Source organism: Engraulis encrasicolus, chromosome 8 (genome assembly GCF_034702125.1).
Source record: "Engraulis encrasicolus isolate BLACKSEA-1 chromosome 8, IST_EnEncr_1.0, whole genome shotgun sequence".
NCBI lineage: Eukaryota > Metazoa > Chordata > Actinopteri > Clupeiformes > Engraulidae > Engraulis > Engraulis encrasicolus.
The window spans coordinates 33,314,656-33,334,177 of record NC_085864.1 but is presented as its reverse complement, the minus strand read 5'-3'; the positions used below and the strand labels follow the sequence as shown (position 1 = coordinate 33,334,177).

General features: G+C 44.3%; 1 protein-coding gene across 1 annotated transcript in view; it reads left to right on the top strand.

Annotated features, from left to right (window-relative positions):
* Positions 1-14,525, top strand: part of kcnj5 (potassium inwardly rectifying channel subfamily J member 5) — a 60,212-nt gene extending 45,687 nt beyond the window's left edge. Inside the window, exon 5 of the mRNA XM_063204587.1 lies at positions 13,804-14,525. Within this exon, the coding sequence (XP_063060657.1) occupies positions 13,804-14,525 (722 nt within the window). The remainder of the gene's footprint in view (positions 1-13,803) is intronic.
* Positions 14,526-19,522: the final 4,997 nt, after the last annotated feature.

Below are 19,522 nucleotides of genomic sequence, written 5' to 3'. Positions count from 1 at the left end.
GTGGCCTGGAGCTCTCCTGGACTCTAGTAGGACTCTTTCTCTCTTTCTCTTTTGCTATCACTCATTCTATCCCTTTCTAGGTGCTAGGAAGCTGATCTCTCTCTCGCTCTCTCTCTCTCGCTCTCTCTCTCTCTCACCAGGAGCTTAACTCTCTCTTCCTCTTCTGCTATCACTCTTTCTATGTCTTTCTATGAGCTAGGTAGTTTCTCTCTCTCTCTCTCTCTCTGTATATACATTATATGACTATGTTGTTCTTCCTCTCTCTCTCTCTCTCTCTCTCTCTTTGTTTCCTGTTTCAAACTCCACCCCCACCACTCCCACTCCCACTCCCCCCGTTCTAGTGGAACACGCACACACTCATTCTCCTGTGGAATTCCAGGCGCAGGTTGGCACAATTCAGAAACACTGCAGTAATGGGGAGTAATTATTTTATTTCATTTTATTTTTTCAGTATATACACTTTATTTAACGGAAAAAAACCTTAGCCGCAGTCTGCAGCTCCTTCTGCAAACACTGCCTACTGAAAGGTGGCTAGCTATTATCTCAAACACACTTGGTCACACTTTCTCTAGGAGATTTACTCTCTCTCTCTCTCTCTCTCTCTCTCTCTCTCTCTCTCTCTCTCTCTCTCTCTCTCTCTCTCTCTCTCTCTCTCTGAGAATGTTTCTATACATGTCCCTCTTTCTGTTTATTTTTTTCCTATTCTGACAATCTCTCTCTAGTACAGGGGTCGGGAACCTTTTTGGTGGAGAGAGCCATAAACGCCCATTTTTAAAAAAATATTTTTTGTGAGAGCCATACCATTTTCGCCATTATTTCTAATGCTAATTGTCATGCACAGAAGGGAATAAAAGTAACGCTTGCATTGGGGACAAGAAGGGAGAGCTAACGAAAGAAGAACTAAAACTACTTGTAGATGTGCTGATGTGCATTTAAGAAGCCACGCGCATGCATTACCTTTAGTTTCTATCTTTTATGCATCGGAGTTGCCAATGAGCAATGAGAATGACGGAGGTGCTTCTATTCTAGCCATCAGACAGACACAGGGAAGGTGCATGAGGAGGGAGGAGGGAGGGAGAGAGAACTTCAAGACAGGATGCTCATCTTGGTCGCGCTGACATAGTTAACATTTTACAGTTGATATGTGGCTGACATGTCTATTTTTAGTAATTCGCGAAAATGCCCTACAAAGCGCGTCCCTTACCGACATGCGTCCCCAATACAGAACGCATGATTTAACCGCCAAATAGGCTACAGGGCGATTCCGTATTTCAAGGGACGAATGGCAACCCTACGTTTGCCTTCGCATTGTGGCACCAGTTATCTCGCAATCACACTAAACTGGGAAAGACTTACGTCAGTTGATTCAGCAAAAGTTCTTCCTGTAATCGAGAGAGAAGTACAGCGCTGCATTTATATCCCTCACTTGCGTTTCCTCCACTTGATTTGCCATCATAATGGCACGGTCGTGAACAGTTTCTTTGTTTTGGATACAACCGTTAGCCAGCTGAACTTTAGGTAAAGCATTACGGATGGAATGTTATCTCACACGACACGACCCAGCGCTGGCACGGCATTGTCCAATAAAAAAACGCGTTTTTCATATCTGTACAGTAGCCTTCGTCGAAGGCCTGTGCTTGGCTCAGCTGATCGGACCTGGGATGGATTAAATGCGCGATCATACTTTATATTTTGAATATTATCTTAACTTTTCGATTTCAGTAGGTCCATTTTTAATTTAGTGCCGTAACAAAATTATTCATGGCTTATTGAGTAAACAAATGACAGGTTTGTCCGAGAGCCACATGCAGTTCCCAAAAGAGCCACATGTGGCTCGCGAGCCATAGGTTCCCGACCCCTGCTCTAGGAGGTCGTCTCTCTCTATCTTTCTCTTTCTCAGAGCTTTTCTCTATACCGTATATGACTCACTTTTTCTTCTCTCTCTCTCTCTCTCTCTCTCTCTCTCTCTCTCTCTCTCTCTCTCTCCCTTTTCAGTTTCACATTCCTCACTCTCGTTCCATTATCCTCATACACACTCCTGTGGACTTCCAGGAACACGTTGGCACACTTGAGAAACCCTGCAGTGATGTGTATGAGGAGTCATTACTTTATTTCATTTCATTTTTTTCAACATATACACTTAATTAAAAAATATTTTTTTTAAAACCTTGCTGCATTCTGCTGCAGCTACTACTCTGCAGTACTGAAAGGTGGTGGTTAGCCCACTTGGTGGATGTGAGCGTGATGAGTATTTTTGGTACAGTTGGGTAGGTATCTAGTGGGCGGGAGTGTGGTGGGTACGTGGTGTGCTTGAGAGTTAGAGAGTGTTGGAGGCTGATAGGTTGGAATGAAGGGTGGTGAATGGTAGTGGATTTTTTGGTGGACTGCCTGGTATATGACGGTATATCAGCTCGTCTGGCACCACTAACAACAATAGGAGAATCTGATTAAGACAGTTGAGGTCGAAACGTAATCCTGCCAAGAAATAATAAAATTCAGCAAAAAGGATTCTAAGTGTGCGGACTCCTCACTTTGAAAACTACTTCGTCCTGCACCTTTTCCTGGGATGTGCACAATCCTCTCCTTCAACCACCAACAACAATGCCACGTTCAGAGTCCCTTAAATCACCTTTCTTCCCCGTTGTGATGCCCATTTTAAACTGCAGCAACTCATCTTCCTCCTGTCCACATGCCTATATGCATTGAGTTGCCACCATCTGAGTGTATTATTAAAACTATGAGTTTTGCTGTGTACCAGTAGGGGCATGATGCATGGAAAGCAGTAGGCCTAGTTATTGAATGTGTTGGGATGGAGTCCAGGGCCGGCCCGAGGCATAAGCGAACTATGCGGTGGCTTAGGGCCCCCACACCACCAAGGGCCCCCTCTGAGCAGCAAAGACCAAGGAAGCCATTAACTGTCCACCCTTTCCTCTCATTGCTTTCTCAACTGCCACTTACTGCCAAACTAGCCATGGGCTAGGTCTGGGTGGGACTAGGTGGGACTAGGTATGGGGGGGGAGATGATATTTTGCTTAGGGCCCCATGAAGGCTTGGGCCGGCCCTGATTAGTCACTTGTCTATCAGGAGGGTTTTTAACACTTCAACAGACAAATGTAACACTGTTACAGTATAGTAGTTTGGTAACACTTTATAATAATGTTCCTAAGTAAAGACTCAGTAAAGAATGAACTAATGATGAATAAAACATTAACCAATGTTTTTATTATTAACTAAGTTTTATTAATGCTTTATAAAATATCTACAAATGATATATGCAAGATTTTACACACCTTATAACAGAGTATTTTTTTCATTTACAAGCAACTTGTAAATGTTTGATAAATATAAAATATTAACATAGCATTTCCTAGTCATTTACAAGCATTTGCTTATATTTCCTAGTCATTTACAAACGTTTGTTAATGTTTTGTTCATCAATAGTTAATTATTTATTAAGTCTTTATAATGCTTTTTTGAATCCATTATTCTTAAGTGTTACCAGTAGTTTCTCTCTAAGTGTTGATGGCGTGGGTATTTGCAGGGTTAGGTTGGAGGGCTCGCACAGTAAATGCCACAGTGTTAATTCAACACAATTGCAGTGTTAATTCAACCCTACGGGTGATAAGTAAACTCTAAGTTACCTATCTATACCAAACAGTGACAAATGAAGGGACTAATGCACTATGCTGTTATGGGAAAGAGGACTTTATAAAGTCATGAATATGTACAACTGTCAGTGCTCTCATTCAATTACGATTTCAACCCTATGGGTGATAGGTAAACTCTCTAAATGTTGAACTAACACTCTGCTTTATTTACTGTGTGGCTATCTGGAGGTTGGGGTGTAAATAATAATCGAAATGTATCGATATATCCCGATATAATCTGACGATTGACTCGAATTGCATTGTATCGTGGGGCATTCATAAGTATCCACATCGCATCGAATAATAAGATATCGATATTGAATCTTATCGTCATGGACGCTGTGATTTACACCCCTTATCTGGAGGTTGGTGTGGTGTGGATATCTGGCCTTTTCATCACCCTAAAGCAGTGATTCTCAAAGTGTGGTCCGGGGACCACTGGTGGTCCGCGACAGAGCTCAGGTGGTCCGCGAGTGGACTTCTACTTTTCCAAGACGAGCTAGAAGTAGGCTATATTTGTAACACAATTACAAAGTTAAACTCATGGAAAGTCTTATTTTCACCACAATAATACAGGGGTGCGTTTCTCAAAAGAGAAGTTGTTAGCCTGTTAGCAACTTCGGTAGTTGCCAATGGGAAAATGCATTGAAAACAACAAAGTAGCCAATGTAGTAAGCAACTTCGGTTTTGAGAAATTCACCCCAGGCTTGTAATGTAAATCAAAAGTAAGTGATCTGCATTGAAATTAGCCGTGTCAAATAAGCAACCCTCAAATGTCAATTGAGTTGACAGGGGGTCCCTGAACACTTTTTGGGGGACAAAGTGGTCCTCGGTCTGAAAAAGTTTGAGAAAAACTGCCCTAAAGCCCAGTAGTTCACACCTATTTCAGTAGTAGGCTCTAGTTCCCTCGCCCCGCATCCAGGAGGATGTCTCTGGTCTCTGGGAGTGGAGTCCAATATGCGGACTTCCCTCCTCCCTTGCTCACTTGCCTGCTTGTGATCTCATGATGATGTCACTGACAACAGAAAATGAATTCAATATCTTGTAAAAGCGCAATTGTAAAGTCATTTTCTCATTTGCAAACTGGATGATGAATGAAGAATAGTCCCCCAAAAATTATTTTGGCTAGGCTGACAGCTGGGAAACTTTATTGTTTTCTCCACGGAGGAGGGGCCAGGAGGCGGGGCGAGGCCACAAGCACAAGTGTAGGAAGCAAGGTCGCATATTGGGATGCACCCTGGATGTGAATTAATGCTCTGTTAGCCAGAGGGGGCCCGGTGCAGCTGGAGTGTGAAACTGGGCTCAGTGAGCCGGCACACTGCTGTGTACGCTGGCAGGCTGGCAGGCTGGCTGGGGCGGTCTGATGATGCCGGAGACGCTGTTGTTCCAGAGGAGATGGTGCGGTGCACGGAAAAGACAAGCACGCAAGCACACACACACAAACACACACACACACACTAAAAAAACACACACACAGGTCCTTACATGTGCACCGTTTGTGAAGTGTGATTGTGTGTGTGTGTGTGTGTTGGTGCGTGTGTGTGCGTGTGTGTGTGTGTGTGTGTGTGAGAGAGAGAGAGAGAGAGAGAGAGAGAGAGAGAGAGAGAGAGAGAGAGAGAGAGTGTGTGTGCATGCGTGTGTTGTTCTTTCAGGAAAGATAGCGTGCTGTGCAGTTTTGCTATGAAGATATTCAGGCACGCAGGGCTCTGCAGACACACTCACACACCGTTAGGTATTGTTGCATGTGTGTGTGTGTGTGTGTGTGGTCGTTTTAGAGCAGATGCGTGCTGTGCTGTGGTTCCGTGCTGACACGCAGACAGGCTCAGACACACTGTTCAGCTGTTCTTTGTAGTGTGTTTCAGAAGATATGGTTCAGTACAGTGCAGTGGAGACAGGAAGGCAGGCTGATTGTTCGCATACAGCACACCGTTTGTTGTGTGTGCGTTACCGATCAGCTACTATATACAGTATACGCCGGAAACATGTCCTCTTCCCTCCATTTTGTCCATCGGAATTCTTAAGAAGAGTGAATGGGAGCCCTTGTTGTTCCTCCTAGTGTTGTCTGACAGCAGACCAAGAAATTGACTAAGGAAAGTGAAAGGAGAAAGTGGGAAAACTCACCAATTTTCATTCCATCCTTCCTTCCTTCCTTCTTTCCTTCCTTCCTTCCTTCCTTCAGTACGTCTGTTGAAATTCTCCAAAGTGTGAATTAGGGATGTCAACAGTGAATCGATTAAACGACTTTAATTGATTAATGTTAATCGATTAATATGAATCACAATTAATTGCTGATTCAACTAATGAGAGACCCAGGTGAAATGGGTATGTGAAGAGTGAGTGTGAAGAGGGGTGTGAATAGTGGGAACATTCAAATCACCTTTGTATTAAAGAATATAAATAGATTTAATTTAAATGCAGAATTTTATCTCAATGATCAATTACATTTTTTTTTTTTTTGGAGGGGGGGCATTGAGATTTCGGGGAATGCTTGTCAATCAACTAACAATTAATGAATTAATCGATCATTTGCATAGTGTGAATGGAAGCGGTTGCTTTTTCCAATTTTGTCAGCAGACCAGCTGACTGACTGGCTGACTGTCTGAGAAAGGGAAAAGGAGAAAGTGGGAAAACTCGTCTTATTCAATGTTGTGTTTTTGCTGATATGGAAATGATGAGGCTTCTCAATCTTTTGCCACCTTGAATCTGTTCCTTTACAGACAAAAGAGAGCAAAACATACAGTGTGTACACTGCAGAGACTGAGTAGGAGCATGCAGTACAGCAGTGTACACACGGTTTTTTCTTTTAAAAAGCAGTGTTAAGCCCTGTGTACATCGAAGATGAACTAAGCGACCTGCGTGGCGGAAGTCATTGTTTCTCTAAGGCAAATAAAGCTACCAGAGCGAATTCGCCAGGAGCGAAGCTTCTTGAGTGACCAGGGCGAATTTTGACGATTAAACTCAAGCTAATCTTAAAGTGTTTATGAAACGAAAACAAAGTAAAGGAATTTGACCATTTCCAGGACAGATTCTGAAAGTTCTAAGCCTTGTGAATAAAATGGGATATTGTCTGGGTGATATTTTGTCCTAAAAGTCATGTTAAAACGTTCCCAAAAAGTGTTTTTTTGGTGACATGCAAATTTTATGCAAATGATATGCGTGACATAGAAGGGGTGAGTTCACCTCATTCCACCTTGTTCAGATCAATGGCGGCTAGTACCAAAACAAAGCGCAGTGTCAAGCAGTGTGTTGCTGGAGGGCCGAACGGTGTCAGCTGCAAAAATGGCTACTTGACAGAAGGAATATCTTTGCACAAGTTCCCTTCTGTGAAGAATGATGGAACTGTGGCCGACAAGGAGAAGGCTAAATCAAGCTAGGGCTCTGTGGATCCAATGCGTGGTTTTGAAGCAAGCTCGTGGTCACTGTTGTGCTCGGCACATTTCCACCCCTTGTGCTTCACCACAAATGTGGAGGTAGCGGGCATGGTTGGACTGAAGAATGCTATTGCCTCAAGCAGTGTTCCAACAATTGACATCGCCGGCGTGCAGACTGAAAACTGCCCCTGTAACTGCTCGGGCACGAAGACAGGTGAGTGCACTGCTTTGCTTTTAGGCTACTCGTTTTACCTTGTCCATCTGCTTTGTATGTTGTTTTCAGGAAAGGGTAATGCACATTACATGCCAAACCGATGCGAATTGCTCTCGGAATATGCACTTTTTATTGATTGCCATTCAACTGGTCAATAAATTGGTTTTTGGGAGGATATCCGCACATCAGCGTGGTGCTCTCAGTCGAGGACAGCCAACTCACAGATTGGGCTACTGCTTAGCGAATAAACAGAGATGCACATAGCGTAGGCCTACTTTGAAGCGTTGATTGTTTGTTTTTAGTGTTGTGGTGCACGTGTGGCTGACGTTTGGACACACCTCGTCCTCAGAGTCCGGCTGAGGGACACGCGGCGCCTGTGACTTTGAGCACAAAAAATAATAATAATGATAAACGCTAAAAAATATGCTGAGGACTCAGGCTATATAGGGCGTTTTTCCAACAGCCTAATACCTCCGTTTTTTCTCTAGTTGATGATATTTTTGCATGTAGCCTACATGCATTTCAATCACACTATATCGCGCAATTGAATCAAAATGCCCCCCATTTGTCAACAAATACACACGCCATGTCATCTGTGGGTCATGGCAAAGCGCCCTTAGCAACCGTAACCATAAACAAAACGAACTGTCAGGCTATGTCAACAATCGTCACTTCGCCTGTCAGACATGTCACTTTCTGCAGATGTATCAGTGCCTCTGAAATAGATTTGTGCTGCTGTTTTTTTCTTCTCATGAGGTTGGATGTGTGGTTTTTCGACACGCTGATGTTTGTATCAGAATTTTGGTTCCTTTGTAACAGGGGTCGGGAACCTATGGCTCGCGAGCCACATGTGGCTCTTTTGGGAACTGCATGTGGCTCTCGGACAAACCTGTCATTTGTTTACTCAATAAGCCATGAATAATTTTGTTACGGCACTAAATTAAAAATGGACCTACTGAAATCGAAAAGTTAAGATAATATTCAAAATATAAAGTATGATCGCGCATTTAATCCATCCCAGGTCCGATCAGCTGAGCCAAGCACAGGCCTTCGACGAAGGCTACTGTACAGATATGAAAAACGCGTTTTTTTATTGGACAATGCCGTGCCAGCGCTGGGTCGTGTCGTGTGAGATAACATTCCATCCGTAATGCTTTACCTAAAGTTCAGCTGGCTAACGGTTGTATCCAAAACAAAGAAACTGTTCACGACCGTGCCATTATGATGGCAAATCAAGTGGAGGAAACGCAAGTGAGGGATATAAATGCAGCGCTGTACTTCTCTCTCGATTACAGGAAGAACTTTTGCTGAATCAACTGACGTAAGTCTTTCCCAGTTTAGTGTGATTGCGAGATAACTGGTGCCACAATGCGAAGGCAAACGTAGGGTTGCCATTCGTCCCTTGAAATACGGAATCGCCCTGTCGTAGCCTATTTGGCGGTTAAATCATGCGTTCTGTATTGGGGACGCATGTCGGTAAGGGACGCGCTTTGTAGGGCATTTTCGCGAATTACTAAAAATAGACATGTCAGCCACATATCAACTGTAAAATGTTAACTATGTCAGCGGCCAAGATGAGCATCCTGTCTTGAAGTTCTCTCTCCCTCCCTCCTCCCTCCTCATGCACCTTCCCTGTGTCTGTCTGATGGCTAGAATAGAAGCACCTCCGTCATTCTCATTGCTCATTGGCAACTCCGATGCATAAAAGATAGAAACTAAAGGTAATGCATGCGCGTGGCTTCTTAAATGCACATCAGCACATCTACAAGTAGTTTTAGTTCTTCTTTCGTTAGCTCTCCCTTCTTGTCCCCAATGCAAGCGTTACTTTTATTCCCTTCTGTGCATGACAATTAGCATTAGAAATAATGGCGAAAATGGTATGGCTCTCACAAAAAATATTTTTTTAAAAATGGGCGTTTATGGCTCTCTCCACCAAAAAGGTTCCCGACCCCTGCTTTATAAGATGTGGGTCCATCAAATGTGTGTTGTTTTCTCAGATCACTATACTAGCAAACCAGGGACTCCCCTCTTTGATGTCACAGCCTAGCTCATTAGTCACACCAAATTTCACAGAATTCACACTTTGAGTTGCCATTTTCACAAGTTCCTCCAGGATGATTGGGTTCAAAGTCTCATCGATGCTATCAGAAAAAACAAGGCTTTAATGGGAATGACCGTTTGTTTTCGTTTCATAAACACTTTAAGCGAATTCGCTATGACACGATTCGACGAAAACCAATTGGAACGTTCATATCGAGGAAAGTCCCAGGCTGTCAAGACAGAGCCGTTATGTGATTAGCTGAATCAAACATGTCAGTGCAGCGTCCAGAGCGAATAAAACTAATTCTTGGCAAAACTTCTTCAACCATCCCAGCTACCTGGGTTGCGTAGGTAGCGCCTGATGTACACAGGCCATTACTCGTAATGCCGTGTCCAGACCAAGAGCGAACGAAGCGACGGGAGGCATTATTTCTCTATGGAGGGCACGTGACCAGCGCTACCCAAGCGAATTCGCTAGGAGCAAAGCAAACTTATCGATCAAAGCTAATTTTAACGATTAAAAGTCATCTTATCTTATGGTAATGAGCTATGACGCAATTCGGCGAAAACCAATTGGAATGTTCACATCTCCAAATGTCCCAGGCTGTCAAGCCAGAGCTGTTATGTGATTATCTAAATCAGGGATGGGCAACTTTCATGATAAAGAGGGCCACATTTTTTTATCACCACCATCGGAGGGCCACATGATCACCACCATCGGAGGGCCACATGATCACGGATCTGACTGCAAGAGTTTAAGGTGCATTTGGTTGCTCACTGATTATTATTGTTTGGAACAAATAGGAGTGTTCTCTATTGGTCAACAGTATAATTACAATGAATTAATTCAGTAGTGGTTTAAAAAAAATCTGCTCATTATTTTTTAAGGTCATGTTTTATCTATGTAAGGGCCACACTGAGTGAGGAGGAGGGCCACATGTGGCCCCCGGGCCTCCAGTTGCCCATCCCTGATCTAAATCAAACATGTCAATGCTGCGTCTGCAGCGAATACAGCAAATTCAAGGCAAAACTTCTTCTGTTACCCACGCTGCCAGGCAGCTCTGTTCGCTCTTGGTCTGGACACGGCATAGCCTAATTCAACACAGACAGAGTACTCTGAAACCAAATAGACCAGGGGTGGGGAACCTATGTTTCGAGGGCCATTTCCAGCCTTTAAGGCCGTTTTATGTGGCCCACGATATCATTTTAATGTTATTCAGGTTCACATGAAATATGGCATATTTTGTAAAGGAATTTTAGAAATTACATTTGAAATACAATTAGCCTAAGTTATGTTCAGGGGACTTAGAGAAGGTGGGGTCTGTTGTAAAGGTGACTGCCTTCAATATAGGCCTAAGGAGAAGAGGGAAATCTTGTTTTGTGTTCATAGTATTCATAGTTCATGTGTCTATTTGGGTTCATTGTCTTGACTTGACTTGACTTGATAGTACGGCTCTCGGAGGACTTTTACTGCCCTTGGAGGAGTTTGAAGTGGCCCCTCAAATGAAAAACGTTCCCCACGCCTGAAATAGACTCTAGAAGATGTTAAATGAAATCACTAAGAGTTTAATTTGCACTGCGCTTTTACTGTGCAGACTGCAAAGCCATTCTCAGTCACAGTGGCATCCACACGTAGGCCTACAGTATTCACGAATATAAGATTATGCAGAAGAAATTGGACTTTGCACATTTAATAACAATGCAGTTTAGAGAAAAACCAACATAGGCGTATGGGCTTAATGAAATGTGATTCCCTCACATTTCCTATGGGCCCTGGAGACACAAGGGGAACAAATCGTATCGGAATAGTTCTTTTCCAAGCCTGAAATGGAGTCTCGTCAGCACATACATCCATCGGCAGAAACAAATCAATAAGTACTCATACTCCTCTAATCAGCACGCGCACGCACACACACACACACACACACACACACACACACACACACACACACACACACACACACACACACACACACACACACACACACACACACACACACTAATACAAGGCATTCCTGAGGGGTTCCTAGTTCATTCACTGTTCCTGTGCTGCAAATGACTAGGTCCCCAGATGGATTTTTTTTCCCGCCGTTTCCGCTATCTAATTGATTCCGTTTTAAAAAAGGCAGGGCGATTGGTACTAGCAAGCTATTTCAGATATTTTTTTTCTTTAACTATCTCTGAGCGGAGCAAATAGCCCACATATCATTTATCTACAGCCTCCATCGTTGTTCTCAAATCAGGTCTTCTGCCGATGCAAATCTATTGATTACATGCATAATTTATTTGTTTTGAAATACTTTTAGTATATAAGGCGTGACACGTCTTAAATTATAAATCAATCAATGAATCTTGTCGTTTTTATGCCGGCGCTCTGGGTCTACCGATGCGTCTATCAATCTGGCGTGACATTTTTCACGTCAATCATTTTAGCCGTCGTGGCATTACTCTGTCATAAAGCATGGCTCCCTGACAGACCATGAATGTTTTACGAAGCTCGCTTGACTTGACAGCTGTTCATCTCGCAGTCAGCCAGTGTGGTGAGGTGGTCTTCAGGGGCTCTTGTCAGTGCTGCTGTAAGTGTGCTGCAACATCGTCAGGCTATTCTGCCGTACAAAACAAGAACGCAGTAACTCGGATTCCTGGCGAACTGAGAAAAAAGGCTTCAAAGTTTGCTATCTGGCCCGAAGACTGTTTTCGGTAAAGTGGTGGAGAGACTTCCTTGTAATACTTTTTTAGGATAGAAATCAAATGCACACACACAGAAAAACGAAAAAGCGACATTCATGTGTCTTTTCACCACAAAAATGGAGTTACTGTGTTCTTGGCTGGTATTACTGCCACAGAAAATGGAGTTACTGCGTTCTTGGCTGGTATTACTGCCATAAAAAATGGAGTTACTGCGTTNTTGGCTGGTATTACTGCCACAGAAAATGGAGTTACTGCGTTCTTGGCTGGTATTACTGCCACAGAAAATGGAGTTACTGCGTTCTTGGCTGGTATTACTGCCACAAAAATGGAGTTACTGTGTTCTTGGCTGGTATTACTGCCACAGAAAATGGAGTTACTGCGTTCTTGGCTGGTATTACTGTCTACTCCCAAACCACTGTTTTAAAGTGCAGTAACTACACGTGACTTACTGTGTTTTTGGCTTGTACAACGTAACCTCTTAAAACCACAGTAATTTCCTTTTTGTAGTTTTTGCACTTTCAACATAATTTTTCTCTAAAACGGGACAATGTTGGACCAAAGTTTTTTGACACAAGACAGAGGAGGTAGTTTAAAGCCCATTTCTTATCTAAACTCAATTTCGACCAGATATGCAGTTACTGCGTTCTCGTTGGGTACAGCAGTATTGGTGAATCTTGGAAGGATTATGTTCCACATATCGCGTTCTACCGTCTTGTTCCTGAAGGAATCAACCAATTAGGGAAGAGATTGCTTTCAGTTTTTTTTCTTCTCTCTTTTTCTTTTCTTACTAGTCACACATCACAGGGTCAGACAGACGTTTCAGCTGCAAAAGCCTTCAGTGACACTGATGACGGCTCTTGCAGCTGAAACGTCTGTCTGACCCTACGATGTATGACTAAAAAGAGAAGAAAAAGAAAGAAGAAAAAAAATTGTGTGATCTATTCCCTGATTCTTGTCCTTGAATCTTGGAAGGGAAAAGGACAAATTTGGATTTTTAGATCCCTTTTAGCATCTCTATAAGAGGGTATGTCCGTCCGTCAGTCTATCTGTCGATCTGAAACGCATTCTTAAATTGTTATGCCCTCCTGTGTCCACAAGGCGGCAGTGCATAGACGTATGCATCTTTGTCCGCCTGTCGGACTTCTGTCGGACTTGTTTTCATGTTGCCTTAATCAGCATCAAGAAGTAAATGCGTTACCTGACTTGCGTTATCTGGCTGCAGATGGTGGAAGTCAGGCAAGTAAACGTGTACCAATTTTCATCTGTACGGGTAGGCCATATTTGATTTGGCGGCCATCTTGATAATTCAGCATCTTTGGCGACGGCTCCATATTTTATATTAATAAGCCAATAAAGAAGGATATGTGTAGCCATACGAATGTTCAATTATTTAAATACGAAGTGAACGATGGAGTCATGCATCCACTCTACTACAAGACATTAATCATTTCTCCTCTCTTGTCCCCCTCCCCCTTCTTTCCCTGTATGTTGTCCTTGAATGATTTGTGTATACACCTGTGTCTGTGTGTGCGAGCGTGCGTGCGTGCGTGTGTGTGTGTGCATGTGTACGTGCTTGTGTGTGTCGTTTCTGTGACCTACCTAACCTCCACCCCCACCCTCCACCTTCCACACCCCTCCCCCTCCTACAAGGATGTGCCAGGCTGATGCTTGGCTGACGCTTGGCTGTCTTTGGCGACGGATGTGTAGTAGCCCTACCAATGTTCATGGTTTCAATACGAAGTGAACGATGGAGTCATTCATCCACTCTACTACAAGACATTAATCATTTCTCCTCTCTTCTCTGCTGCCCTCCACCCTCCCTCCTCCCTCCTCCCTACAGGGATGACCTGCCAGGCCCGCAGCTCCTACCTGGACACGGAGGTGCTGTGGGGCTACCGCTTCACGCCGGTGCTCTCGCTGGAGAAGGGCTTCTACGAGGTGGACTACAACAACTTCCACGACATCTACGAGACCTGCACGCCTTCCTGCAGCGCCAGGGAGCTGGCCGGCCGCCTCAAGGACAGCCAGCTGCTGCCCCAGGTCTCGCTGCTCTCGCCCTCCGATCCCTCCCAGCCCTCCCAGCCCCAGGGAGGAGGACCCACCACCACTACTACGCGGGGGGGCCAGGAGCAGGAGCAGGAGCAGGAGCAGCAGAACCACCCGGAGAACCTCAACCTCAACCAGGACCTGGATCACAATCAGCACCCCTCCCAGAACCTCAGTCTCAACCTCAACTTGGTGGACCAGAACCAGTATCTGAATCTGTGTCACCCGGCTCTTCTGCGGGGAGGGAACCCCCACCCCCAGCACCAGCGTGACCACCACCACCATCAGCTTATCAGCACCACGGAGGAGGACGAAGAGCTGAGGCTGAGGATCACCACCACCATGGTGGAGGAGGATGAGGAGGGGGAGGAGAGGGTGGAGCGGGAGGACCGGGAGGAGAGGGAGAACAAGGGACAGGGACAGGGACTTGGGCTGCAGGGGGAGGTGGTGGAGGAAAGAGGGGGCAGCGAGACCAATAATGGATCGGCCAACACGATGGAGGACAACAGAGCTTAATGGCCACCATGTCCCGATGGTGGACCCCTTCCCCCCCTCCCCTCCCCTCCTCCTCTCCCCAAGGCGCAGAATAGAAGGACTCGGACAGAGGAGAGAAAGACACACAGTGCTATGTACTATGTAGAACCTTATGGCGAAAAAGCTTTTTTTCCATCCCATTCGGTGGAGATGATCCCGCAATACTCATGCAATACCCATGTCTAGGATGACTACCTAACCTTTGTTGACAGCTAGACTCTCATTTTACACAACAGAGACAATACACAACTACACAGTACACTCGCACATACACACGAACACACACGCACGCACACACATGCACACACACACGCACACACACACACACACACACACACACACACACACACACACACACACACACACACACATATATACTGAATACTTGCATATGTACACACACACTGTACGCACACACAAACACAGCAAAATAGCAGTAATATGTGAGCATATGAACACTCGAAAGCAAACGTGCACACGTGCACCAGACAGACTTCAAATTTCATATGCATATACAAATTAGATGCATAAACTATAAAAGATAAAAAACATGGACACATGTATGTGCAAACACACATGCACACCAATGTGTGCACATGACACACACACACACACACACACACACACACACACACACACACACACACACACACACACACACACACACACACAAACACACACACAGACACACACATACCCTTTCATGGCTTATCTGTGGATCTTTTTTGTATAACCATCGGCCACATCTATTTTTACACACCAAAAGAGGTGTGCAGGTAGCCATAATGTTATATAATATATAATTAATAAACAAAATAAAAAATAACTAAAAAGGCTGAACTGGATAGCCATACTATCGTACGAAATATCAGCTCTGCTGCAGACAACAACAACAAAAGATGGATGCACTTTGTGCTTCTTTCAGAGCCATGGTGATGGTGGTGATGGTAGTGGTGGTGGTAGGCTACCCTGGACAAAATGCTCTGACTTAACCAAACCTCACCACCTCTCACCTTCTTCCCATGAACCCCTTTTCTTCCTCCTGGCACCTTACGTACATACCCACACACACGGGCCTGGGAAAGTGGAGGAAAAAAGGTTTCAGGTTCTCTTTTCTCGATCGAGCTCCTTTAGTTTTACTCACCGAAAACCATCCCACACATACCCGTTATACGTATGTACTGTACCAACGAACGACACCCACACACACACAGCCATCCATCCTCACATCCGCATCTATCCGCCTACCCACACTTCCACTGCAGAAACGCAATGCAATACAGAAGCTGTGCTTTCGCTGGTGCCATTCCTGAGGAGAATAACATAACATATGGTGTTGGAAGGCACCACTGGCCGCCAACCAACCGCCACCGCTGCCACTTCTTTTCTGTGTTTCTTTATTTCCTTCTCTTCAATTTTTGCTTTTTGTGTGTCTTTTTTTTTCGTTTTATTTTTTACTTATTCCTTCTCTGGCCGACCGTCGACACACTGTTTGTTTGTGTGTCCATCATGTTAGCCTGTGTTAGCCACCCTCCCTGGCCGACCGTCGACACACTGTGTGTTTGTGTGTCCATCATGTCAGCCTGTGTTAACCACCCTCTCTCTACAGCAGCAGCAGCCATACACATGAATTATGCATAGCAGGGTCCACGCGTATTTTTTGACCAAACATGGCGGGTCGATGCTATGTCTCCATAGACGGTAAACAGAAGCACAACATCCACTTTCTTCCCTTTCTCCATTTCTATGTCTCCTTCTCTTCTTCTTCCTTTCTCTCTTTCTTCCTTTCTTTTAATCTCTCTTTCTTTTTTCTTTCTTTCTTTCTGTCGTTCTTTCTTTCTTTTGTTCTTTCTTTCATGGTTGAAGAAATACTGAACTCAGACAACAGCAAAGAGAAGGTAAAAAACAAATCGGTCTGGTTGCTGCTCTTTCGGGTGCGATGCAAAATTTGAGTGTATGTGTGTGTGTGTGTGTGGAGGGGGAAGGTATCGTACATCACAGATGTAGGTGGATCGTGTATTTGGGAAGGTGTTTTGCCACATGCTACTTTCCCTTTGAAGTCGACATGAGGTTTTTAATGAACATGGAAGAAAAACCCCTTTGGTTTGGATTGCAAAGGATTTTGACTATTTTTAGGTAAAATATGCCAGCAGCACCCTGAGAGTCTTGTCCTCATGATTGACTTATTTATTGATGAATAGCCTACATTTTGTTGGAGAGTATTGATTTATTGAATATTGATTGAAAGCTGATATATAGGAATATAATATTTATGAAACCCAAAGCTATACATCCTGACAAGGACACGCTTGAGCTGCTTATGGTGAAGAGACTTGTCCACATTGTCAAGATGTTACTATTTCTTCCACTTTCTCGTTTGTTTATTTTGCACTCCCTCCCTTTCATCGTCTTTATCTTATTTATTAAAAAAAAAAAGAAATAATGGTTTGTTTTAAATGAGCATGACGAATTTCAGACACAAAACAAAAAACACATACGATTTCAATACAGGGTATTTTTAAGGCATGCAAAATTTCAAACAAAAAAAGCTCTATTTCACATTGTGTAGAAAATAAAACCCAAACATTGTTAGACACATCTTTACATGATAATTTTAAAAAAGAAGGTTTTCAATTATGTCCATTCATATATCTGTTGTTGCCACTCCAGGCAGTCATATTTTTTCTTATGACACGTTTAATTCACTGTGACAGCGTAGCACAATATTTATGCCGTTTTGCATAAATGATGGGAACCATAATCTTTAGATAACACATCTGCCATAGCCAGTATGTTATCCATTTTCTGTGTTGTCATGGAAATAAACTCTGAAATGGCCCCAAAAGATTCTATTTTTAGTGTAAATGTTTCCCTTGAATATCAATTGTTCAGAGCGCTTGTGTGTGTGTGTGTGTGTGTGTGTGTGTGTGTGTGTGTGTGTTTGTGTGTAGGTGTGTGTGCGTGCGCGTGTGCGTGTGTGTGTGTATGTGTGTGTGTGCGTGTGCGTGCGCGCGTGTGTGTGTATGTGTGTGGGCGAGAGACAAAGTGAGTGCGAAGTGGGGGGAGGGAGGGCTGAATCCACACAGATACAGATACAGTATGATTTTCACAACGCTTTTGTTTGTTGTGCAATAGAAACCCAACACTGTTGTCATTTTGTTGATCCGACATGTTTGTCTGTTTCGTATATCCTCCAGGTTTAGGCTGTAGTTTGACAGGTCAACACCAGATAAACAATTCATGCTACTCAGTTACACGGCAGAAAGTCAGCGTCGGCGAAGCTGGTTTATTTATTTAGCTCTGTGAGATGCGTAGCACCAATAAAGTTAGCACACTGACAAATGTTATGACAAAGTGCTAACAACAAAACATTACGAGTAAGTCAATTACATTTCCTCGGCTGTCCTTGTGTCTCAAACAAAAAGCTTTGCATGTACCTTGCAGAAACATAATGGCATGCATAAAAGAGAGCCAGGGAGAGAGCGACAGAGAGGGAGAGGGAGAGAGAGAGAGAGAGAAAGAGTGAGAAAGAGAGAGAGGTTAGAGGGCAAGATAAAGACAGTGAACAATGGAGAGAGCATATAGAATAAGGGAGAGAGACGGAGAGACAGAGTGCAAGAGAGAGAGAGAGAGGGAGAGGAAGAGTACAGGAGAGGGGATGTAAGAGAGAGGGAGAAATAGACAAAGAGAGGTCTTTCCCACTATGCGGCTTGTAAAAGGGTAAACATGAATCATGGAGCATGCTATGCTGCACTGTACAGAATGCATGCAGTGCCACTGACAGCGTTGACCGGGCCTGGATCAAAGTAATCTGAAAGGCACCCCCACTGAATGCATACAATGTAAAAGGGTCCCGATTCTACACTACACCACCCCACCCCTGCACTGTACAGAATGCATGCAGTGCCACTGACAGCGTTGACCGGGCCCGGGTCAAAGTAATTGAAAGGCACCCCCACTGAATGCATACAATGTAAAAGGGGCCCGATTCTACACCCCCCCTCCCCACTCCTTCCCTAGGCCCAGGACAACTGACCCACTTGCTCCCGCCCCTGCCGGCTTCTGTGCATGCATGCGCTGCACTGTAAAGTAGCCTATGTGTGGTAGTGAAGCGGTGGAATGGGCCATCATCAAAAGGGTAAACCCAGACAAATGAGCTCAGCCACCATGAGCACAGCACAGCAGCGGGGCCTCACCGGCAGACACCCACCCCACAAGATGCTGCTGCTACACATGCAATTTCCCCTCTCACCCTTAAATAATGCATGTTGATGATGAGATGAGCAGAGGAATAACCCGCTGGCCTTTAACTACACGCAGTCAGAACAGAACATCCTTCTGTTGGCCGAGAGAGGGAGAGAGAGAGAGAGAGAGAGAGAGAGAGAGAGAGAGAGAGAGAGAGAGAGAGAGAGAGAGAGAGGGTGAGTGTGTGTGTGTGTGTGTGTGTGTGTGTGTGTGTGTGTGTGTGTGTGTGTGTGTGTGTGTGTGTGTGTGTGTGTGTGTGTGTGTGTGTGTGTGTGTGTGAGTGAGAGAGAGGAGAGAGAGCGAGAGAGAGAGAGGGAAAGAGAGAGGGAGAGAGAGAGAGAGAGCAAAAAAGGGAGGAAAAAAACGAAAACGAAACTTCGAAAGGAGTGAAGTAGGAGACTGAGAGAGGGAAAAAAGACGGCGAGTGGGTGGATTCTATTTAGCATTGGGTTTGGTTTGAGTACCGCAGTGATGGGTCTATCTACTGACCTCTGCGAGCTGCAGCAGCAGAACACACACTCCACAGTGTACGCCACCCGCGCACAGCCTAAAAATGACAACACCACACAGTACAGTGCATTTTGCAGAGTTGAGTTTAACGCTTAGTGGATCTGAGCAGATGCTCTGGTCTCTAGAATATTGTTCAGTTGTTTGACGCTGGATGTTCATAATTTTAAGAGTGTGGGTTTTTGAACATTCTATAAAAAGAATGCGTTCTATAACAATGCAAGAGT